At 35.1% G+C, this 24,269-nt stretch overlaps 2 protein-coding genes across 2 annotated transcripts in view; both read right to left on the bottom strand.

The window, feature by feature from the left end:
* Positions 1-1,878: 1,878 nt before the first annotated feature.
* Positions 1,879-6,693, bottom strand: LOC142349052 (uncharacterized). Its single transcript, XM_075400465.1, has 2 exons — positions 5,946-6,693; positions 1,879-1,907 (listed from the first exon to the last, which is right to left on the bottom strand). The coding sequence occupies exons 1-2, from the start codon at positions 6,691-6,693 to the stop codon at positions 1,879-1,881; spliced, it is 777 nt and encodes a 258-aa protein (XP_075256580.1).
* Positions 6,694-15,772: 9,079 nt separating this feature from the next.
* LOC142349331 (tetraspanin-18-like) overlaps positions 15,773-24,269 on the bottom strand; it is a 39,224-nt gene continuing 30,727 nt past the window's right edge. Inside the window, exons 5-8 of the mRNA XM_075400807.1 lie at positions 22,566-22,673; positions 17,976-18,119; positions 16,642-16,725; positions 15,773-16,010 (exon numbers count right to left, since the gene is read on the bottom strand). Coding sequence (XP_075256922.1) covers positions 15,951-16,010; positions 16,642-16,725; positions 17,976-18,119; positions 22,566-22,673 — 396 coding nt within the window. The 3' untranslated portion in view covers positions 15,773-15,950. The remainder of the gene's footprint in view (positions 16,011-16,641; positions 16,726-17,975; positions 18,120-22,565; positions 22,674-24,269) is intronic.

Here is a 24,269-nt window from a genome sequence, read left to right as displayed (position 1 = left end):
CCCTCAAACCTGAGATAAAATTTATTTTTTTCCAATTCCTCTTCGGGGTTGGCCGCTGTTTTGAGTTTTTTGAAATCACAATAGCGTTCTTCTTCTCTAAGTCGTGCTAGGAAATCGTCGTCTGACTTTCCTACACTTTGTATTACGGACAGAAATTTGACCTTTTCTGCCGTTACTACTCTCTCTTTAGGAGAAATATAATTTTGAATCGCCAATCTCATGTCTTTATACGGAGTCTCTACTAAATTCCTAAGTTCTTCATTTTTCTCTGAACCTTTAAGAAAAAACTTCTAAGTTTCTTGGTGCTTCTTTGAAACCATCACACTTATTGAGCTATCACAAGCTTATCTTATGCACAATTTAAATTAGGTTGTTCTGGACTCCCCCGTTATACCCCTCCACCCATCTTAGTGGTCAGATAGCGTATAGTCCCCCCAATCATGATTAAAAATATCAGAATGGGGGCTATAATTTCGTAGGAGGAGGCTACAATGGGAAACAACTGGTTGTTCTCTCTCGACATTCTAGCATACCTGATAACTCCTCCAATTTGATGTCAGAAAAAGTGTTGTCAACGGTACGGATCCATTTATCCCCCAGCTTTCCCCCAAACCAGTACAGTACCAATTTTTATAGTTCAAATTTATATTCTGTGCAGAAGTCATGTATCTATGAGTTTGAATTTTATTGACTTTAAGTGCCAGACTTTTCCATTCATTCTTTTGACTGGACCACACTCATTTATTCTCAAACTTGCTGAACTATAGGGCACCTTTGTAAATTCCTATAAGAACATAGCCGGTAGAAAATTGAAAACTTTTCGAAGAGTTGCGCATCATTATATCTACAATAACCGTGTCTAAATCAGAAATATCAAAGCAAAAAAGAAATAAGAAAACTTTACTTGCTTACTAAACCATAGAAAGTGTTTTAAAAGAAGCAGACCCAATTTTTAGTTTAGAAAAATTGGCAAGTGTCTGAGGGGTGTTGAGAGGGTTAGTGCGACATATGTGTAAGGTGCCGAGGGCAGGTAAGTGAGGCAAAGGTAGGTTGTGAGAGGTAGTAGCTGGGAGGTAGGTAGGTAGCTGGGGATACGTAGTGGGAGTTTGGTAGAGTGGGCTTGGATGTGGTATAGGCTTTCTGAGTTAGTGGTGGAGTAGCGGGGAGCTTGGGGGGGGGAGGAGGAGGTAGTGGTGGTGGAGGAGAAGGAGGTGGTGGGGTTGGTGTCTGTACTTTTAACAAGGAAAAAATTGCGAAAATGGCTTTAAGACCTTGATTATAACCATTAGTTAAAAAATTACTAGGACCTAAGTTACTGCTATAGTACAATGTGCGAATGCAAAATTCAACAATATGAAAAAAATATAAATTCAAATCAAGAACCATTTTGGACGGCTAAGAACTTCTATAGATCACCAACACCACTCTTCTTTGAGTAATGAAAATTGTAGTCACTAATACAGTATCTTTTAACAGACTAAATATTAGAAAACTGTTGTCTCTCAAGCTCGACATAAAATCAGGAACATTTCAAAATAATTTTTGGTGTTCCTGCATTCTAAAACCGAACAATCGTTCTTAAACAGATACAATTTAATTGTGACTTGAAGTTTTTCGCTAAAACCTTAGTGCTATAGATTTTTCAACCTCAAATCTCTAGCACTTAAAATAAAGCAGCGCTTTAAGGTAATAATTTGATGGTCTACCCCAAATCTGGTTCATTGTTACACCTACCATCATGATTGCAATTTAATCAAAGAGGCTCTCTATTCATTGCGGTTAGAGGTCACATATTAGCTAATACAATTTTGCTGGGGCATGGGCCGGTTATAATGCGGTTTAAACCTTTTAAGTTGTTTTACTACATAACCGATTGTTTTACAGTTCGAAAAAGTCTTTCTTGTATTCTAAAAACATGCGCAATTAGAATCCAATTCACACTTTTGCACCGGCTGACACGCAAGACCAATTATTTTTTGTATTTGTAAACATTTTTTAAATGGTAAATCCGTATGCAATTCAGTTTATTGTGTTTCTCTGCAACAGTGATTGGATACACCTCTATCACTGATTATACAAAAAATACACTTAAGGAGCATTTGAGAAAAATTTTTAGAAAAATTACCGATAATCGTCCAAAACACAGATATGCATACCAAAAATATACTCAAACACTTTTAATCGAACATCTTTATATTAAATCTGAACCAAAGTTTGTGAACTCTCCCCATTTGTAGTTACCAGAAGCACTCATACTGCAAACAAATTACATTCAATAGTGAGTACTTAAGCCTGAAAAAGCAAACTAAAAACCAACCAGACTAACTGAATCAATGCAAAAACCACGCCAAAGTTGATGAAGTGAGCGAGAAGACAAAATTTACGCCTTTCCAGTACACCTCAACGCGTTTTCATTACAAAAGTAAGGAGCTTGACTACTTGTTTAATGTGTTTTTTGGGCAACTGCCTAAATTGGACAAAATTGAGAAAATAGCGGAGCCATTTGCCGAGAGAAAATAATCACGGCTCAGAGCCCAGCAGAATCGGGAAGCCATGCAGATATGCAAAATACTTTGATTCTGTTGTCATCGTCTGAAAGACCCACGGCAGACTGTTTTCCAGTTGAATTGAATGCCGTCAATCAGTCAACAAAAAATTTACACAAGAAACACGAGTAAAACTTGTTTTTTTTTTCTCAGAGGCAAACGGTTGCTACATTTCATAACAAAGACCTGCATTTTTGCATCTAACATTTGGCATAAAGGAGCGTTAATACTGATATTTTGCGAGTAGAAAAATATGAAACAATAAGTTGAACATTTCACTATTTAAAAGAATAAATCAACAGTCGGATAGGAACCAAAACCCATCAATTTGTTCGACAAATATGAGTTTTGCTCAAGCTGTCCACATCAATAGAACACCAACCAATGACTACCGCATTCAGTGTTTCTAGGATCATTCCTCTCTCAAATAAATTAGGATTTGACAAATTGGAGAGCCAATGAGACTTGCTAATAATATAGCTGTGGGTGAAAACCACAAACAACGGTAAAGCGGAGATTTCATTTATCAATAAATTTTTGGTTGGAACCAAATCATAAAATTTATTGCAAAGATCAATTGAAAAAAATATGTAAAAGTTGTCAATATCCCTACCCAATAGATTACAATGGGTCAAGCAATTTCTCCTCTTTTTGGACGAGTAACTAAAACATAAAACTGATAGCCAGGGAGCTCTTGCTTATAACATTGTTGCTGATCCACGAATAGTGTTGATTGAAACAGATTATATGAAATTGTTTACTACTTATTAACAAGAGATTTCCAGATTACAATGAATTGCTAGGTTGCACACGTGAGTAAAACATAAAACCCGCAAATTTTACAAATCAAAACAAATTAGAAGTCATCAATCAATCAAAACAAATTAAGGAAATCAAGCTTGTGCTTGAACACTCCGGGCCGCGTGCATGAGGGTAAAACTGAATACTCTTGTTGTATTTTACAATTTAAGATTTCGACAATCAAGTTTACTTGATTCTTTTGCTGATATGTAATTTCAACATTGTTTTGTAATGTCGAAGCTGTTAAGATAATCTGTTGTCATAATTGAGGGCATTTTTGGCTTTCTGTGTGTGTGTATGTGTAAATTTGTTGTACACTCTTCCGGGGAGACACATATACACCGGCTATATGTAGGTGAAAGTTGGTGATCATACGTTTGCATCGACGTTTTAATTTAATGCGTGGTGGTTGGAATAATGTGTTGTTGAATGACAAGGATATGTGAAAGTAGTTATTAGGTTTCATGGGGGCTGTGAAATGTGAAGTTTAATCGAAGATCGTTGGCAGTATATCCTGTAAACTCTGTTGATGTGAAGGTGTATACTCCGTCGATCTGAAGGCTGTTGACAAAATTATGTGGGTTGGATTCCGGAGACGTTAGCTTTTGTCGAACTGGCAAATAAGGGCAAAAATAACGAAAACTTGATAATGATTGTTGTTGGTGAGGGCAAAGAAACACTTTAAGCTGGATTCCGCGTAGTTTTAGGGAAGTTAAGGACTTGGGGAAGTTAAAATTCTCTTTTCGTTTTGTATTTTCACAGCGTTGTTACTTCTTCATGATTGTTTGAGCTCGATTGTTTGAGCTTGTGTGAATTGAATATTTGATAGCCTGACTGTGGACACAATGATTATGGAAATTTAAAACCAATACGTCCTTTGAAATTTAAAATTTAATGGTTTCAAGTATTGTGTAAAACTTTAGCTAATTTGACTGCTGGTCTGTTCAGCACTCCAGTTGATGTCTTGATTTCGAAGGATCGTGCTCGTCTGTCCAATCCATTATGGCATTTCGCAATTCGACCCAATGGCCAAATACCTCTCGGAGTGAACTCATGCAAGAGCCAGACTAAATCGCCTTCTTTCAATTGTTCTGATTCTGTTCTCCACTTTGGTCGGCTGATAAGATCTGATGTGTACTCCTTTTGCAAACGTTTCCAAAAATGATCCAGTAATGCTTGTGTGTAAGAGAACTCCTTTTTACTAAATGTTCGGCTGGTTGATGTCAACGGTGCTAAAGGGCTGTAAGGGCGTCTTAATAAGAAATGATTAGGGGTTAGTGCTTCTTCATCGTTTGTGTCTGAGGAGACATACGTAATTGGTCAGGAGTTGAGAAGTCCTTCAGTCTCGGCTACAATTGTCTGAAAAACTTCGGCTTTCAATTATGAGCAAAGTGCGTTTGGCGGACTGAATTAGCCTTTCCCATATCCCGCCGAAGTGAGGGGCTAGAGGTGGATTCATTTTCCATGTAAAATTTTGCTGCTGTAACTGGGACTTGATGTAGTCGTTGTCAATACTGATTTTACTCAGATCCAACATCTTTTTTGCGGATGTGAAGTTTGATCCATTGTCAGAAATGATTAGTTCGGGATACCCTCGTCGCGATACAAATCTTCTTATGGCTAGTAGGCAACTATCTGTGTCCAATGTCTGACAAACCTCCAGATGCAGAGCTCTAGTGACAAGACAGGTGAAAAGACATACATATTGTTTTTCCAATTTGCGATTTTGGTGCTCGACGTAAAAGGGTCGGAAAAAGTCTAAGCCAACATTTAGAAAAGGATATTGTTTTTCTGCTTCTGCGAATCGGAAACTGGGGAGGTCAGCCATGAGGGGGGTAATATTTTGTGCTCTCCATCGTCGGCAAATGAAGTTTTGCTTAGTTGTTTCAAAAATCGTCTTAGTCCTACGATAATGAAATCTTGCTGCAGGTGTGCTCGGACAAATTCTGTTCCAAGATGTCTACAGTCGTTGTGGGCTTGTTCAATTATTAGTTTAGTAATACTATTCTTACTGTCAAGTATAATTGGATGTTTTTGGTTGTAGGGTATTTTAGCGTGCTTTAATCTGCCTCTTGCTCGTATTAAACCATCTTTGTCCAGGAAGGGGGTGAATTGCAATAATTTGTCCCGTTTGTCTAGTTTCTTTTCCTCATTCAAGGTATCTTATGCTATCAGAAAAAGTTTTATGCTGTGATTGTCTTAATAGATGGCGTCGTGCGTCTTCGTAACTGTTGGTGACTGGTCGTTTTCGGAAGATATTGACTGCTTTCATTACTGTTTCGGTTCGTCGCATAAGTTTATTCCAACTAGAGAAATCATCAGTGCCAATAACTGTGCTTGAAGTTTGTGTACCTAAAACGTTTGTCGCTGTAACTTGCTGGTCTCTTTGAAAATTTGGAACGGGATTTTCTAGAAGAAATTTTGGTGCTGACAGCCATTTTTCTTTCAAGTCTGTTAAAGAAAGTCCTCTTGTTCCGTGATCTGCGGGGTTGATTTTACCGGGTACAAAATTCCATTTTTCTGACTTAGAGTTTGCTAAAATATTTGCAATTCTATTTGCTACAAAAACTTTTTGGTGTTTTGTTGATTTAATCCAACCTAATGTGGCCATACTGTCAGTCCAGAATTGAATTTTGTCAAAATGTGCTGTCATTTCGCTTCGAACGAAAGAAGCAAGTTCTGCTCCCATAGCTGCTGCTTCTAGTTCCAACTTCGGGATGGTTGTTGTTTTGATGGGTGCAACTCTTGCTTTGCTAACAACAAATTGAGTTGTTATTTCTTCTGCGCTGCTTGATCTGATGTATATTGTCGTTGCTATTGCTGTACTTGATGCATCGCAAAATATGTGAAGTTCATGCTTAGCATCTGTGTTGGGGATCAGACATCTGCTAATAGAAATTTCTGGCATCTGCTCATATTCGTCGACCCATTGCTGTAAGTCGTGTTGGAACTCTCTTGGAATCTGATTATTCCAGTTGTTACCTTGTTTCACTATTGATTGAAGAATGCATCGTACTCTAATGGAAAACGGCGTGATGATTCCAAGGTGATCGAACAATGATGCGGCGAGTGACAGTAATTGACGTTGTTGCATGCTTTTGACATCCAGTTTTAAGTCTGATCTTTTGAAGACGAAAATATCTTCCTTGGCATTCCACATTTGTCCTAAAATACGTTGCTCTATCGCTGTGTCTGCATTTACTCCAGTTATTTTCATGACGGTGTTTGGGTCGTTACTAAAAAATTTTGTAAGCTTAAAGCCACCTTTCTTTAACGTATCCTTTACTTCTGTTACTGTGATTGCTGCGGTTTCGGTTGTCTTAAAACTTTGAAGGTAATCATCCATGTAGAAATTGTTTCTTATCGCTGAGTAGGCTTCAGGATTACTTAATTTGTTATCTTCTGCACATCTGTGAAGTAATTATATTGCACATGAAGGGGAACAAGTTGCACCGAATACTAGTCTCTTGTACTTGAAAATTTTTTCTTCTCCATCTTTGTTCCACAAAAATCTGAGTGCGTCTGGGTCTTCTGTTCTTATGGCAACTTGCATGAACATCGCTTCGATATCGCCGGTTACTGCAATCTTGTAATGCCGAAATCTCAGAAGAATTCCAACAAGGTTGCATAGTAGATCTGGTCCGGTCAAAAGAGCTTTGTTAAGTGAATGTTCTTTGTATACCGAAGCTGCATTTGTGACTCGTCTTACCTTTTTTTTCATTTTATGTTCAACGGGGTGGTGTGGAAGATACCAAATTTGTGAATTCATGAAGTTGGGTTGACGTTGTGTCTCCTCAACAAATCCTTTTTCAATGTCTGCTTCAATGGTTTCGTTGTAACGAAAAAATAGGTCTGGTTCCTGTTGAAGTCGGTTTTGAAGTGACTGTAATTGTGCTTTGGCAAGAAAGTATTTGTTTGGTAGCTTAGTGTCATCTTTCCAACGTAGTCCGATCTCATAACGAAAACCGTTGTGGCATGTCGTCCTTTTTAGTGTTTCAAGAGCTTTCCTGTCATCTACTGTCAGTGTCTTTTTCCGCTCACTAAATTTTTTCCCTCCATTGTCCAAAACATTTGAAGCATGTCGTTCTCTATATCCTGTTCTGGGTTTTTTATTCTGTTGTAAAGCGTGAAGTTGTAATTGATTTCTTGTTTATTACTGGTTGGCTTGTTTTTCTGTGGTATTGGTCCTGTAACAGTCCATCCAAGCTGTGTCAAGACTCCGTATGGGGTTCCTGGTGGTCCTGTTGTGAATTTGAGTGGTACTGTTGCTATGAAGGCATCCGCTCCGATTAAAACTCCTATTCTGTTATCTCGTATTTGCGGAAATGTGATGTTGTTAAGATGATCATAGTCGGCGCAGATAGAGTTCAACATCTCAACAGGTACATTCGGCATTTGAAAGTCAGATGCTGACGTGGCGTACACCGGTAGGTTGAAAAGAGGTCGGGTGCTGTTGAGTGATCCAATTCCCAGAAGGACTTCAGTTGATGTAATGATGTGTTCTCCGTAAAGTGAAGAAATTGGTACTGCAATGTGATCTGTGTTTTTTATTCCGAGTGCTTTTGCCATTGAGTTTGTTATTTGTGTGTTGTCGCTCCCGCTATCCAAAAGAGCATATGTTTCTATTGATACGTCTTCTGTGTAAGGGATAACCGGAATGGCTTGAAATTGAACTTGAGGTCGTATCCACGAACTGATTTGGTTGTTGCTGCATGTGTGATTTTGTGGTCGTGGGTTGCTGTTGTTGTTGTTAATGTTTTGTTGCCTTTGGCTTTGATTTTGTGTGTCTGTTTCATTATGAGAATGTCCGGTGTTCTGTTGTCGTGAATTTGTATTTAGCATGAAGTTGTTCGGATTGTTGTAATTTCTTTTGAAGGTGCTTCCATTGTTGTTGTTGAAATTGTAATTCTGATTGAAACGGTTAGTGTTATTGTTTTGACCAAAAGCATTACGTGTATTGTTGTTATGATTGTAACCAACCCCTCTTCCATAGTTGAATCCATGTGGTTGAAACTGTGATCTGTTTGCGATTATCTGTGTTTGGTGTCCGTTGTTTTTTTGACCACGATTGTTGTGATAATTGTTCGCAGAATGGTTTTGAACGTGGTTGTGTGTTTGTTGTTGATATTGTTGCTGTTGGTTGCTTTGCTGTTGCTGAGTTGGTGAAAATGTCTGTGAACTGTTGAAGTTGTTTCTGTGAATTGTTGAGTGATGAAATCCGTTGCAGTTTTCAATGCGACATCGGTAATGACTGTTACACTGTCCTTTTGGGTGTTCGGTGAGGCAATTTGGTTAATATCTTTATTGATATTAATATCTTTATTGAGGAATTGGTTGCATTTTCCTAGGTTGTGACTGTATCCACATAGAGGACATCTTTTGTTACTTTGCTGTTTGAAGAGTCTGTTTGATCTTCTAGATGAACTGTTTTCTTGATTGGTTGGTCTTTGGAATGTTGACAAATCTTCGCAAGCTTCTGCGTAATTATCGATCCAGTCCTTAAAATGTATTAAATTAGGTTGAACAATAGCTTGCCTCAGGACTTATTCGTTCCATCTGATTATCATTGTTGGCGCAAGTTTATCTTTTGCAATCTTAAGGACAGCTGAAGATTGAAGATCGGATGTGAAATTGTGAAGTAAAAACGTTTAAACCAATTGTCTAAGAAACGCTGCAAAAGATACAAAACTTTCGGGGTTATTAATGATCGGTCTGGGCCAGTGTTCCAATTTATCAAGGTAAGCTGCTGTAACATGCTGTGGTTTCCCGAGTCGTTTTTGTAATTCTTGCATTGCTTCATTATAAAACTCTCCGTTGTATGAGTATCCAATAATGCTATCTTTGGCTCTGTCTGTGAGGGCATTTTGAAGATATGTCATCCGTTGGGCATCTGTCAGTGTTATAATGTCATGTATTGTGGCTTTGAAAAAACTAAACCAGTCGTGCCATCTTAACGGATCTCCGCTGAAGGATTTGAGTTGAGTTTTCGGGAGATTAATGCCGGAAGTGACAGGTTGTTGTTGTGCTTGCCTTGGCAAGAAAGGGTTTTCTGTTGTCTGTGTATGTTGAAACTGTCTGTCTGGTTGTTGGCCAGTTCTGTAGATATAATTTGGTAGTCTTTGGTCTTGTGCGTTGAGATTAAAATTGCAAAGATTGTTGTTCGTTTCTGGGATTAGGTTGTTTCTGCTCAATTCTGTGTCATTTGATTGGTTACTTCTATTAATTTTGTTCGCATCTTGATAGAAATCGATGCTTTGAAGAAATTGCTGTTCTTGATTTTGAACATGTACGTCAATATTTGAAGAACCTTGACCTTGAGTCTCCTGATATTGGGTATTTGTTGAGGCGAGGATAACATCATGGATCTTGTCTATTTTTCTTTCTCTTTTTCTGCCGCCTTGTCTTTTTGGTTGTAGTTCATAATGCGTTGTGTTACTGCTTAGTCTGATGTTGTTGATTTGTTGATGATCGTCGCTTTCATCGTCTGTTGATTGTAGATAATTACTGTCGTTGTCTGTTGTCTGTTCATTTATTCTGTGTGAAGGCATGACTTCATTTGATGATTGTTTCCTGTTGAAAGGGAGTAAGTTTTGTCTTGATTGTTGCTGATGTGGCTGTGTTTTCTTTAGTGTTTTCCGTTGGTCTGGAATGTTAGTGTCAGATGTCTGATTTGAACTGCAATCAGATTCTGTACTTACATCTGATTGGTGTATTTTTTGGTTCCTTTTAGCGTGTTTTTAGAATTTGGGTTTGTCGTTTGATGTAGTGGTACCAACATCGCCTCTTATGGTGATTGGTCCGATGTTTTGCTCTTTGTAATTAACTTCAATTGTTTCTCGGGATTTTGTCGATTTCTCATCACCATTGCCTTTTCCTTGCTCTGCTCTTATGTGATGGTCACCATTATTGTTTGGAAAACTCGCTATCATCTTTGACGAAGTGCATTCTGTTGACTCATCATTCAGCTGTAATGTCCTCTTGCGGATTTGTGTGAAGTTAGTTTTTGGATCAGTGCGTCTCTGTTTTTGACTGTACCCAGAATGTCTCAGAGGAAACTCAATATAGGAATTTTGGTTATAGTTGTTACTGTATTTGTTGTCTGCCATTGACGTTGTATCCCCTCCTCCCATTGACGTTGTATCTGAATTGATATTGTTCCCTATCAGTTGATTACTTTGTTCTATGTTATCGTCATCTTTCTGTACATGTTGGGGGTTTCTGCTGCGTTGTTGTTGTTTTTCTGAAGCGGCGAGAGTAGTTATTTTGTCTGTGCTGCTCTCCGCTTTTGATTTGTTTCTCAAGTTGTATGTCTTTTGTTGTCGATTGTAATAGGGTTTATGGGTTGTTGAGGGTTCGTCATTTTGACTGTTATTTTGCTGTGGTTGCGCTCTTCTTTGGCGCTCTGGCAAATGGCTGTCGGAGTCTGTAGTAACTTCTCTTGAATGGTCTTTGCGATATTTTTTCAACTTCAAGATAACTAGACTTCGTTCTGCTGATTTCTCCATTATTTCTTTCAATTCATTTTGTGCGAGGTTGTATTTAAAAAGGTCGTCAATGAGTTTGTCTAACTGCAGCTTTTGTTGAGAAAGAGACTCATAGGACAAATTAATGCCCTCTAAACTTTCCTCTTGAATCAATGCTTCAAGATAGTTGACATTGACTGTCCATTCTGCTTCTCTCCTCTGCGGCTGTTGTTGTATAACCTTTTTCTTATTATTGGCGCTGGGTTTTTTTATACAGGTGATTTTTGCAACGGTTTTGAACTTGGTTCTTGTTTGATCTATCAGTTTGTCAGTTTTGGTTTTTGTTAAGTTTTTTGTAACTGCTGAATAAATCAAGTATTATCAAAAGCAACTTCAATGGACACGCGTAAGAGTATTCAGTTTGTTTGCTGCTGTAAAACAGCTGCTCTGGACGCTTGTTTTGTTGTCCTGTTAAAGTGTTGAGGGTGTTATTGTTCTGGGGCAGGACGATATGATTGCTTTTATACAAAAGCTACAGATTTAAGTGTTTTACCTTTTCGATACAAAACTCCTTTGTTCTGAAATTTGAGCAAAAAAGCAATCAGACCTGGTTTTTCAATGAAGTGAAGTGTGGTGTGGTCTGATTTTCTTTTAACCTAAACTTTGTTGGGTCTGTTGAACTTTGCAGAGAGTCAGAAAACATCAATTTTTTTACGAAAAAATAATATCAATATGTGTTTGTTATCGCCTTTGATGCTGACCGTTATTTTTTGACGTTTAAATCTTTTCTGCAATGAACAACCTAAATCCGATGTTTCTTTTTTCTTTAACGTGCCCTCTGAAGTAGAAAGCGTTTGACTGTATTTGCTGTGTTCTTTCTTGCTTTACTTTCCTTTTGAATCGAAAAATCGGAAACTTGATTATTAATTACGATAAAAACAAATTGTGAGTGTTGTTCTATTTTTTTAATGTGTGTATATGTGTATGAACACTATCTACTCCAGAGTTGAAAACAATGTACACGCTTCCTAATAACTAAAAAACGTCACTGAACGCTAATCTCATCTAGGAATGTGGAATATTCTGTTGCAAAACGAAAAGTGCAAAGCTTGTTTTTTTTTGTTTTTTTTTCTCAACAGGAGCGTGGACAACGTTTTCTTATATTAGATACCAGGTATATAAATATGATATTAGAAATAAATATTATATTACTAGGTATTTTATAGGTATACAATTATATAAACGTTACTTCGGATGAAGACCCTTTGATTTTTTTTGTTAACTTTGTTCTTTGTTAGAATTTGAAAAAGAAATTAGGACTATTTGGTTGCTGAGAGACAATTTTCCGTAGACGTCATTTCTTGTTACACATTTTTTGTACTTATCTATTTGCCTTTCTTTCTTCTTTTTTTTGTCAACTCTCTATCTTGTTTTTTCTGGTTCTTCGTTATTGTCGCTAAGTGACAGCTCCTTTCTAAAGGGTTCTAAAATACAGCAAACATTTTGAGTTATAGGAACAATGGAAATAGTATTGAAAAAATTTTTTAAAGTACTCCCTGATTTTTGTTACCTTTTTTTCAGTGTTTCAATTTCAGAAGTTTGGTTGCTTTTTAATGTGTTTGTCGTTAAAAAGGGTCACCAATGTTTACTACTTATTAACAAGAGATTTCCAGATTACAATGAATTGCTAGGTTGCACACGTCGGTAAAACATAAAACCCGCAAATTTTACAAATCAAAACAAATCAGAAGTCATCAATCAATCAAAACAAATTAAGGAAATCAAGCTTGTGCTTGAACAGAAATTACTGAATGCTAGACAACCCCTGCACGAATGTCTGGAAAGAACGATTATCACTTAACACAGCCGACCAATTCTGAAAGTTGTCGATATTCCGCCAAGGTCTTCGATTGCAGGAGGGACAACTTATTTCCATTTTTGAGCAGTTATCGTCGTGGAAGCAATACTTTCATTCATCTGCCTTCAATGCGAATCCTGTATTTGCAGCTGCATTAGTGAGAGCTGGATTGCAGTGACGAAGTAACAGATGCATCAATTGCAGCAGGTTTCCGCTTTCCAAGCCGAGACTAAGATGTCTCCGAGTCTTGATTGACTTTCTGGTATGAGGTTCTTTTTTCACTACTGGTGATAACAAATGGAGTCAAGGTTCTTCAAACAGTTTTATTTGAGTTTTAACTATTCAATCAATTTAAACAAGGCTGCTCGTGCGAGACAATGCGTTGCACAAAAATTCCCAACATAGAACTAAAGTTTGTTTAAATTTTTTCTTGTTCTGAGAAGAGAAAATCGCAACCAATTTCGAAAAAATCCAATTTAAGCAATTTTTGGAGCAGCCCTAATTACAGTTTTTTTTTAGATTTTAAAACTTTAATTAAATTTCTTTTAATTTAAAACAAAATTCAGTTTTTTTTAAAATTTACAACAAAAAAATCAAAACCCGGAACCTGATTTGTTAATTTTAACTGATATTAAACCACATACACTGTCAATTTTTGCAATACAACGCAGCTTCCCAGAAAATTGATGTTCTTAAATAGCAAATACTCTGCATAAAATTTATCTTTAAATAACAGTCAGCTATTGCAAAAGAACGACGCCATAAATTTTTCCGTTGGAGGCAGCAAAAATTACTGAATTTTATCATCTGTTTTTTTCTTCACTGAAGATTTGTTCAAATAATAAAACTCTTTTCAAATAGTCAGAAAAAGATATAATTAATTTTCTATTTCAAAATGAGTTACCCGAATAAAAAGAAGTTGACAAAATTAGTGTCAGTAAGATTGTTAAATTTGAAGTTAATTTCAATTTTTTTTGTCTTCAAAAGGACATTTGCCGGTTTAGAGCAATTTGCATCAAACAAAGCAAAAATGTATTCTGTTAAAAATTCACGTGACAATTGGAAGAAAAAGTAAGACTATAAAGTGTTTAAATTTTTCGTACTGGCACCTTTTTTACGAAGCTTAAGCATGTAGATTCAATCGAATGTTAACCAACAACAGAAGAAAGTGTGTTTCAGGCTCAATCCAGCAACAGTTGTTAAGACGGATGCAGTAATGACAACAAGAAATTTCTCCTTTTTTCAGTTCTTCATGCCTTGAACCCTGCTCATGCAATGAATTGGCTCAAAACCATCGTCCTATAAAAACCCTAATTGACAGGATGAATTCGTGTCATTTAATTTCTTGCTGCGTTTCGGACAGAAGCGTTTCAACTCAAAAAATCTCCCCGTTTTTTATTATTTGAAGTTATAACATCTAAAGGATCCCTATGGAAGATCTAATAAAAAAGACGGCTAATGAGAAATAGAACTTCAGAACACCGCAAGCATAAATTTCAGTTCGAATCTGAAGTACGGAAGTTGAAAAACAAAATCAGTTTTTCTCGTTCTTTCCCCCCACTATTTGTGTTTCCTGTTTTGTTTGTGAATTCCTTTAAGGAACCAATTCCAAAGAACGAATTTCGACGAGAAAGTTATTCTTCGTCATATTAAAGCGCAAAATGCAAAAAAAAAATTAAAAAGGAAAGGTAATAGGCAGAACGAAAATTTTTAAAATACAGAAACATGTTTTTTTTACAAATATTTTCCTGAATTGTTTTTCTTAATTTTTTTCTGCAAGCAAAAAAAAAAACAAGTGATATCCTTGTTTCTTGTTTCTTGTTTTTCCTGTTAACCTAACTTAATGTTCAATTAGAGACCAACGAAGAGTTTCAATTCCGAAGTCAAGTTAACGTCAAGAACAACGAACGCAATATAGAAATAAAAAAAAAACATTTTCTTTTTCACCACTTTATTTTCTGTATTTTTTGTCTCGATTCTCTCAATTTTGTCATAATATTTTAATTTTAACTCGAATTAAAATGAAAAGTATATAATTGTGTTTGTTTAAATTCTCAGCGTAGGCGCGCAGATAATTTTATGAACTCAAAATATTTTCTTTAGAAAACATTTCATCCTTTTCTTTCTTGATTAAATAAAAATTGTAATAATGTTCCCACACTTTTGCAGTTGAATCAATTAGCCTAACAGATAGAGGCTTTTTTGCAAAATTGTTTTTTCGAGGGGCCGGAAAACAATCAAAGTAATAAACGAAAACTTCAACTTTGTTATTTTTTCCTTTTTCTCTAGAAAAGACATTTTCTTGGATAAAAAGAGTATCACAGCAGAAAAACTATCTATATGGCATTGGAAAGTTTAATGTCTTAAAGAAGAATGGAAACTAAAAGCGAATCCGATTTACGATTTCTTCTTTTTTGGTTAACTAGAAAATCTATTTAACTACAAAATTCTAAAATTGTCTTTAGAAGGGGAAAAGCTTGCAAAAAAGAGCATTTTTTTTCAATTGTTCGTCTTTGGAATAAATACTTATTAGAAAATTTTCTAATTTTTTCTTTCAAGCAAATTAGCACGATCGAACAGAATTATGTTTATCTAATTTGCTGAGTAATTTTCTAGCAAATACCTTAATAGAATTTTTTATCCTCCTCAGATCTTCCCCTACCTCCACCCCCGCACAAAAAAATACCATTTCCTTTCCTATTTTACTTTTTGAAAGAGCTCCGATTTGGTCAAGCGAAACAAAAAGTCAGCCTCGCGTGAATATTCTCCCATTTTTGAATACATACACAAATTTTTACTTAAATATTTCCTCATATTAGTAGGATCAGTTCTTACTTGATCAAATTAAATTTTAAAAAAGTTTTTTTTAGTGTAAGAAATTATACGAGTTGTCTCAGATCTCGCACAATCATTGTTCACCTGGAATCAATTTTTTTTTGGTCTATTAGCTACTAAGAATATGCTTAATAAAGTTCTACGATAAGCATCCTAAATCTTTTACAGTCTAAATTTTTGAGTGACTCTGATATTAATTCTCGGAAAACCCATTCTGCTTTAAAAAACGCATTTGAACAAGAAATGCGAAGCACTCGACCAAAAAATAATCTGCAATAAGTTTAACTTAATTTCTACCGTTATTGGTTAGTTTAAAAATTTTTGACACACCTTTGATACAGTCTGTTTCTGATGTATTAACTCAATATTTACAATATTTTCTTTGTTTATGAACAATATTTATATACAGTTCATTGATTGAGATGTTCAGTTGGTTGTGTTGTCTGTTCACGCTTCAATTGGGGAGTTGGCCGCGATGACGAAGCATCCCATCAGGAACATTATTATCTAAAAAAAGAAATTTATGCAAGTGTCAAAATACAATAGAGTATTTTTCTACCCAGGCCGAGGTCCCAGACCAAAGAAATTTCCAGTGAGACCATATTCGAATGCACACTTAAGTATTGAGCACTCGAGTAACCTAGTCTGGACTCTTCGAATACACAAAAGTCTTGACAATGGTCTGGACAAGGTCTCAACAGAGGTCATTTTGGCCTGGGCTTCCCTGTACGGCATTGGTTTGATTTTTGTGCCTACAATTGTGGTATCATTTATGCTCTTGTACATTGTGTTAAACTGAGAATACGTTTGTGCAAGATGTTGAGGGTTCGGATGAAAAACAGAAAGCAAAAATCAGAAATATTGATCTTTCGCTAAATTATTTCATGCCGAGGATTTTCCCCTTAAAAAATAACGGGGAAAAGAGTGTAAAGAGTGTAAAAAAAATTACACCCCTATTTCTCCGCGTAATTAAGGGTGGAAGAGTGTAATTAAAGAATGTAATTTTAAAAAACAGTGTAATAAGAGGGGAAGGGTGTAAACAAAATTTACACTCTGAATAGTAAATTTTTGTTCACTCTTATTATTCTGACTTAGTAGGATTACTTAGACAGTTTGAAGACTTTCGGCCTTGTCTTACCATTAGAACAGAGAGTGCTGCTGAAATGCTTCCCAACAAAGTCATGTTAGTGGTCAGCATGCTCTTCGTCTTCCGGTAACAACCCTAAAGAAACAAGTACTTTTTTAAATGCGTATTTTTTAAAAAAGAATTATGCTTGAAATCTCTCTCTGAATAGAACGATATCATATCTTTGAGTATCTTATGAACAAAAACTCAATTGTTTGTGAAGAGAAATAAATGAGCATTCATTAGATTTGATATTGAGCATCTCTTTTTCTAAGTTGTATGGCAAGGACACTAAAGATTCCTCCCTTTTTTGAAACCGAACTTATCAAAAAATTCTTGCGCTCGAAAAAAGATCATACGGAACATGCTCTACGCCTAAAAAAATGCTACTCACGGAAACTAACACTCCAAACTATTCTTGCGTTCAATAAAGAACCTGATGATGACTTTAGATTTTTTGTACTTTTGGTGTTTTGGTCTAGGACTGTTGGTTTATTCGTAGTTATATTCGTGGACTTTAGGCTAATATAAGGTTTTTTTGTCCGAGGTTGCTTTTTGATCGAGGTTGCTTTTTTGTAAAAAAAATGCCCGTTCAATTGGTTCTGCCGATTCGGCCTGCAATCACCTGTACCCAACACAAAACCTCATCGCTACCGAAGTCACGGCCTCAAATTTTGTAAAGACTGTCCGCGACTGACGTTTGTTATGATAACAAACGTTTTCGAACCTCAAAAAGAATTCGGCAAAACTTACTTACCCTTTCCTTTGACTTGTTCTTTAAATACTGTTCTCAAGTTCGGCTCATTAAAAAAACATTGTACAGATTTTTCTAGCGAATACAAGGTGAGCTGAATCGTCTTGCAGATAATGTAGTCAGAGTTTTGCTTATTTTTTCATCTATTTTGCCCAAATCAGAAGCCCCAGAAAATAAATATAGTCTTTAGGTCTCTTCATGAGGCGCCATTTTGTTAATTCGTGAAAAGAATTTCCCCAGCTTAATTTAGATGTGAGAAAAGATATTTGTTGTGAAAAACTATGTCCTAACTATCTCTTGAAAAATATTAAGGCGCTAAAAGATTTCGGCTCTATTTATGATAAGTTTGTGCAGACTCGACTGGGGTACGTAAAAGTGAACAAATTGTTTTCAAGAGGAATAACTTCTTGAAAATTGAAAAAAAATTCTTCGAAATTGAAAGATTAATTGATGATTTCGATCTCAAGTTGCAGGCCAAAGCACATCAAGTGATCTCTTCTCTAAAGGAAAACTTTTTCTCTGGTATAAACTAGCAGCTGAAATGAAACTTAGAAAAAGTTTCAAAGTTTGTTTAGGTTAGTCTATGTCTTACATGTAAGTAAGAGAACGGAGGGTTTGGCTGTTGAGCGTAGCAGTCTGTAATGTAGACTTGGTTAATCTCCCAGGTTCCCTTCTTCAGAGTCTTGAGAGTGGGTCTGTCTTCAGAGAAGTAGGAACAACACGAGGCTGGGTACTCCTTAAACATAGTCATCAGTATACTAGTCGTTTAAAAAGTTAATGGTCATTTAATAATACATAAAATTTGTAACAATAAACTTTGCTGAGTACTTAGGTTCGCGTGATCAATTAGTATTTTGTTCCGACCCCAATTGTGGAGGGAGGAACTATATACTCAAATGTTTTTTTTTATTCAGACAATTTTGGCCGATCGATATATTCATCGCAGAGAAATGGGAAGGGTATCATTAAAAAGCTCGTCCCGCGTAGAATTCAAAACTAAAAAGATTTTTTTTTTGAAATTTGAATTTTTCGAGGAGTTATCGAGGATTGAAGTTTTGTTCACTTTTTGTGTAATTTTTCTTCAAATTAAGATATTTTTCTATAAAAAAGTAATTCAAAATTACACTTAACGCCACAAAATGAATCAATTTTGGGTTCTTAATAGACGAAAGGCGATAAAAAGACTAGTTCTGGTCTCATAGGGAAGTTTATTTAAAAAAATTCGAATTCTATTTGAGAGCACTTTATTAGAAAACCTTTCATTTTTTGTTTTTTTAAGTCACCTAGAAACTAGTTACTTTTCATGTCGAAATTCCGATGCAAAAAAAACCTCATTTACAGTCAAATGAAGCCAAATGAACAAAAATTACGTTTTCAAGTAATTGCTCATGTTTTTTTTGGCTTCAACTCTGAGTTTTTGTATTTTTGATTGAAATTTTGATTTACTTTTTGTGGTTTCACTAATTTTAGGAGCCATGTGGCATAGACTCGTTGACTTAAACTGCAATATTTTCTGTAATAAGCATTAAATGAACCTACCTAGTGCTTTGAGTGGACAGCTAATGGCTGATAAAACTTTAAAAATAGATTTTTCATATTTTTTTTAACATTATACAATCATAAACTTATTTTCGTGTGAAGTGTAAGTCATTCTTAGTAATGGAAGGACACTTGTTTTTCCTACTGCAACCAAAATTAATCTGGTTGGCATTGTTGACTAACTATGGGCTATATGAAACAATGCCACAAGATTTCAAAATATTTTTTTCTAATTTTTGGATATTTTCGTATTATTGGTTCCTTTTGAAATCTTATCAACTTATCCTAAAATTGATAGCTCTCATTGGCATACAGGAGACGGATGGATCCAAGATAAAGTTTATAGGGAAAAACCTATGGTTTAAATGACTTCGACACTATTTTCTCTCATTTTTTGGTTTTCGACTTTATTTGTTTTTGATTTCACAGTCATAAAACTTTTTGTGATGTCTTATCGATAACCTATGCTTGACAATTATCTTCGCACTGTCATTGAGGTTTAATTGAGCGTATCTTCTGACTGCCGTTGAAAACTATTGTATTTAATGGCTCTTAAGTCTTTAAAAATCATTTTCTGAACAACTTCTTTGATGATTAACCAATCTCAAACTTATTTTTGTTAATTGTCAGTCAGTTTGAGTAAAGACAGGACCCTTTGATTCTACTTAAAACAAAGTTTATCTAGTTGGTGATTTTATCTTCTAACTATTCGTTTTTATGACTACGGTGCACGTGTTTTCATAATTTTATTTTTAAGTTTTTGGATATTTTTTTCGTAAATTTGCTTTCATTTGAAGTCTTACAATATCCTAATATTGATAGTGCCTTTTGGCTCACAAAATACATTCATTGGATTTTAGATGAAGTTTTCAGAAAGAAGCTTATAGTTTAAAGGGCTTCGACAGTTTCATCTCAAACTTTTCAACTGAATTTGTGGGTTTTGCCTGTATTTGTTGTTTTCATAGTCAATGGATTGTTGTATTGTCCTATTGATGATTATGGAGAACAAATATCCTTGTTGTCCCATCGAGGCATAACTTAGTGTATTTATTAGCTTCTGTTGAAAGCTATAGATACAAAAAATTTCATGGTTTTAAAGTGTTTAATGATTTTTGTTGATTATAGTTATATTATCCAAAGAAGAAAAATTTTAGACATTTTTGCCGTTAGAAATTATTTGAAAATAGAAACGTTTTCACAGAAAAATTCATTTTTTTATTGGCTTCGACCCTTTTCTCGCTCATTCTTATTTTGGATTTGCGAATCTTGCTTGTTTTTTTGTCCTTTAGGTAGCCATTAAAAGCTGAAGGGTGTCAAAGGTTTGTAATTGAGGATTCAAAGAATGATGTTACCAAAAGTAGTCAGTTTATAGCAATTAGTTCTAATTTTTTTTTATTTTATACACTTTCGAAGATTTCCAAACTTTTTTGTTCTTTTTGTCAACTTGTATTTTGTTCTCATCATTGAGTGGTCCCATCCAATTCCCTGTTACTCAAAAACTAACATATCTACTCATATTATGTCGTAATTGATGTTTTGTTTGTTGGACAATATGGTATTCTTAAAATTTTTGTGAGTGGTGTTTTCGCGTTTCGTTTTCTGTTCTTTTAGCACATTCGTGTAACAACAGACCTCAATGATTTTCAAAGGTGGCCCGAATAAACTTATTTATTTCTTCAGTAAAATGTCAGCCAAATTAATATAAATAAAAACTGAAATAAAAACACATAATATACAGATAATAGCTAATGATTTTAGTGGCTTCAATAATTTGAATAATTTGTGTTTCCGCAAACTGTTTGTAATTTTTTCTGCATCTTTAGTCCGTTCCAATGGCTTAGTCTAACGAAAGACAGGTTCCAATGGTTTCATAATTACTTTTTAGTAAATTTATCAAGAATTATTCCGCTATAAGCTAATGATTTTTAAAACATTAAGATATTTGCTTTGCAAAATGATGATTGTTTTTTGAATTTCGCCTCATTATTTCTTCTTTTTGTCGACTTGTTGCTTAGTCTCGTTAAGTCCAAATTTCATCTGCTTTTTATTTAGGAAAATTTAAATTTCTTTAGTTGAGGTTTTATCTGATTGCATTTTGACGTTGCTACTAGGTACTTTTAAATTTAGATAATGAGTTCTGCCGTGAAATTTTTGATTTTGCTTATTTTGTATGTTCTTTTTCGTAGTCTTTTTATCGGCAGATCTCGTGAGCGCTGTAAGGAGGCATGTCATTATCTAATTCAATGAGTAATTAGGTTGTGTAACGGTTTTTATAAAATCAAACAGCTATTTTTGTTATCTCTTCGTTTGGTTGAAAATTAAGTCAAAAATTTAGATGAGCTCGGGTCGGAACATCATGTGCGAACGCACATTATCGAGCATCCTTGTTTTTATTTGTATTTGCACGATTAAATTCAGTGGCAGGTTTTTGTTTCATCAAAAATGAATATCGTTAAAAAATTTATCTCGATAGAAGATAGTTTGAATTCATCCGAACCTGAGTCGAGGTGTTAGCTTTAAAAATTTCTAAAAATGTAAAATCTTTTTTCAAAATTGTGGCAAATGTGTTAATTTTTTTTGAAGCTCAATCGGTGACAATTAAAAGCTCAACGTGATCAACTTCAATTCTCAGAAAAAAATTTTCTCACTGAAGTTCATCGAATTTCTTAATTCATTCCGGGTTTAAATTTCAGCCCGGTAACAAAACAGGCGAAAAATTTTTATCAGCGTACGATAAGGAGGTGCTCTATATGCTTATCGAATCATTTCTTTTCTCCGGTGAAAAGTTTTTGTTTTCAGTGTTTTTTATGTAACCTTACTAAATGTAATAACTAGTTGTAAGACATACATCAAAGAATTGAAACGCCACTTGTAGGTGAAACAATCTGATTCTGGTGTGCTCACAATTTTTCAGACCCTTTTGCTGCCCTTTAAACTACCCGAGATTGTAAAGTTAATCAAATGGAGCGCTGCCCGTGATGGGGAATTTTGTTTTTCACATGTAAGAAATCGTCGTTTTTTAATCGTTTTCCTTTGACAAAAACGATCAAAGCCCTTACGTGGTAATCGCCGTTGTGTTCGTTATTTCGTCGTTATTTTCATGTAGGAAATGATCGTTTTCTCATCGTTATTTTTAGGTAAGAAAAAAACGACAAAAATCGGGATCCCCACTGGGAAATCGAGCCATTGAACCCACGATACATCACCTGATGCACTGACCACTCCGCTATCAGGCCATAATACAGATATGCTAAAACGATTTAATAGAGAAAAACTAGTTCAAGAGCAAATGAACGACGAAAAAACGACCAAAAAACGACTTTTTCTTTTGAAAAAAAAAACGACGTAAGAAAAGAAAAAAAACGACGAAAAAACGATCATTTCTTACACTTAAAAGACGACTTAAACGACGGAAACTAATGAAAACGAAGAAAACGACGACAAAACGACGACAAAACGACGACAAAACGACGAAAGCGACGATTTCTTACAAAAATATTGTCATTTTTTCGTCCTTGTCCTCAACACGGGTGGACACACATTTTTTAAACATCAATTTTTTGAGTAATAATTTAAATTTATAAAAAATGTTGTTAAAAATAGATTTGTGGACTAATACTGTTGCATCACCAGAATAACATACCCTGGAAACGTTCCCCAAGTGTGGTATGAACAGCTGATTGAGAACCCTTCCAGAGTTCCAGGGTACAAACTGGTAGTCGCTCTCCCTGTCCACTCCGCAACACTTGAACTGAAAACATGCAAGACGAATATATATATATATATATATATATATATATATAAATATATATATATATATATATATATATATATATAAATCTAGCTCCGATCAATAATTACTAACCAGATATTTACGAAATATGCCCAATACCAAAAAAATTACATATACATTACAAGTACATTTCTAAGTCCATTCCGGAGCATCGTCAATGAATCATTCAATTGGTTTTCTGGTGTCAGTGAGGTGAAGATAATTGAACTATTGAATCAGCTAATCATTAAATGTCTGTAGTAAGCCCGAGTCAAGATGTCAAAAATTGCTTAAAATTTTAAGAATTGCGGTCAATGGGCTGAAAGGTTCTTGTAAGTATTTTTATAGCAGACATAATATTGATCAAAATTCCTCCAACGTTTTCGAAAGCAACAATTTTCACAGCACAAAATTGATCAAAAACGAAAAAGTAAAGGCGCTGAGTTGAAATTACTCTTGACTCAGAGAAAACTTTTTTGGAAAATGGAATGAAGCATGAAAAAAAGCAACATCGAATGCATTGAATTTTTAACTGGCGATTCGCACAATTTCTTTATACTTAGTAGAACAATTATGGAATTAAACAATTGAACTTATTGACTTTTGGTGAACATCCTATAGAATAAGCTGAATCTCTTTTTGAGAAATCAACACAAAAACCCAGTTGAGCATATCGTTTCTCTCCCACTAAGGTGCGTCGGAACATTAAAACTGGGAAAATATTCCATTTCAGAAAAAAAAGAAACATAACTCGGTATTGTAAAGTGATCCAAAGTGGTTCAAGTATACCATTTAGGTAAGAAAGCTGGATCCTCAATTATTGATACTTAGTCATGAGACCGCAGAAAAGACAACGAAAGCTGGCAAAACACATGAAATTAAGAGGAAACTTTGTCTTAGAAACCAAGAAATCTTAGAAACCAAGAAATTGTCGCTCCAAACATGATTTATGATCATGGGGTCTGATTTTGAAAAAAAAACGTGAGCAAGTAGAAATTGGATTTTTATTGGAAACTTTTCTGGTTTGTAAAAAGCATAGAAGAAGACAAAAAATGCTGAACTATTTTTTAAAAAAGACCTTGCCTCAACGGAATCGCAATATTTTGTGACTGATAGAAATCACGGAAAGACCAAAACTAGCCTTGGTAACGCTACGCGTTCGTTAATTACAGCTCAATGTTCCATTTGTAACCTAAATAGATACTTCAAGAACAAAATGTCAGTATATCAAAGTTGAGAAATTCATTTTGCATAACAATTGTTTCAAGTCAGCAAAAAGTTGGCGAAATTTTCTATTCCAGAAACGGAAGTAGAACCAGCTTTTTTATATGACTTTAATGTCTTTCAGCAGTTTGACGTCGGTATCTCCGGTAAATTTGAAAAAAAAGGTGCGACGAAGAAAGATTTGGCGCCATTTGATGAAAAACGGCTAAACTTTGAAAAAATAATCAATTTTTAAGTTAACGTTGGCGGAATGCCAAAAGAGTCAGCAACCCTCCTCTGGGTCTATAAGTGAAACCAATAGAACTATTTTTTAACAAAAAATTAACAACTATTATCAAAATTATCCAAAAA

The sequence above is a fragment of the Convolutriloba macropyga genome, chromosome 11 (assembly GCF_964194025.1).
Source record: "Convolutriloba macropyga chromosome 11, txConMacr16.3, whole genome shotgun sequence".
In the NCBI taxonomy this organism is placed as follows: Eukaryota; Metazoa; Xenacoelomorpha; order Acoela; family Convolutidae; genus Convolutriloba; species Convolutriloba macropyga.
This window is presented reverse-complemented; position numbering and strand designations above follow the sequence as displayed.

What these genes read in the sequence shown, in the direction of transcription:
- LOC142349052 (XM_075400465.1), bottom strand. Translation starts at nt 6,693, where the DNA reads ATGGATGATTACCTTCAAAGTTTTAAGACAACCGAAACCGCAGCAATC. An exon ending in TGACAGTATGGCCACATTAG is followed by an intron (nt 1,908 to 5,945) that starts GTTGGATTAAAT and finishes GCATGTTTTTAG; the next exon opens with AATACAAGAAAGACTTTTTC.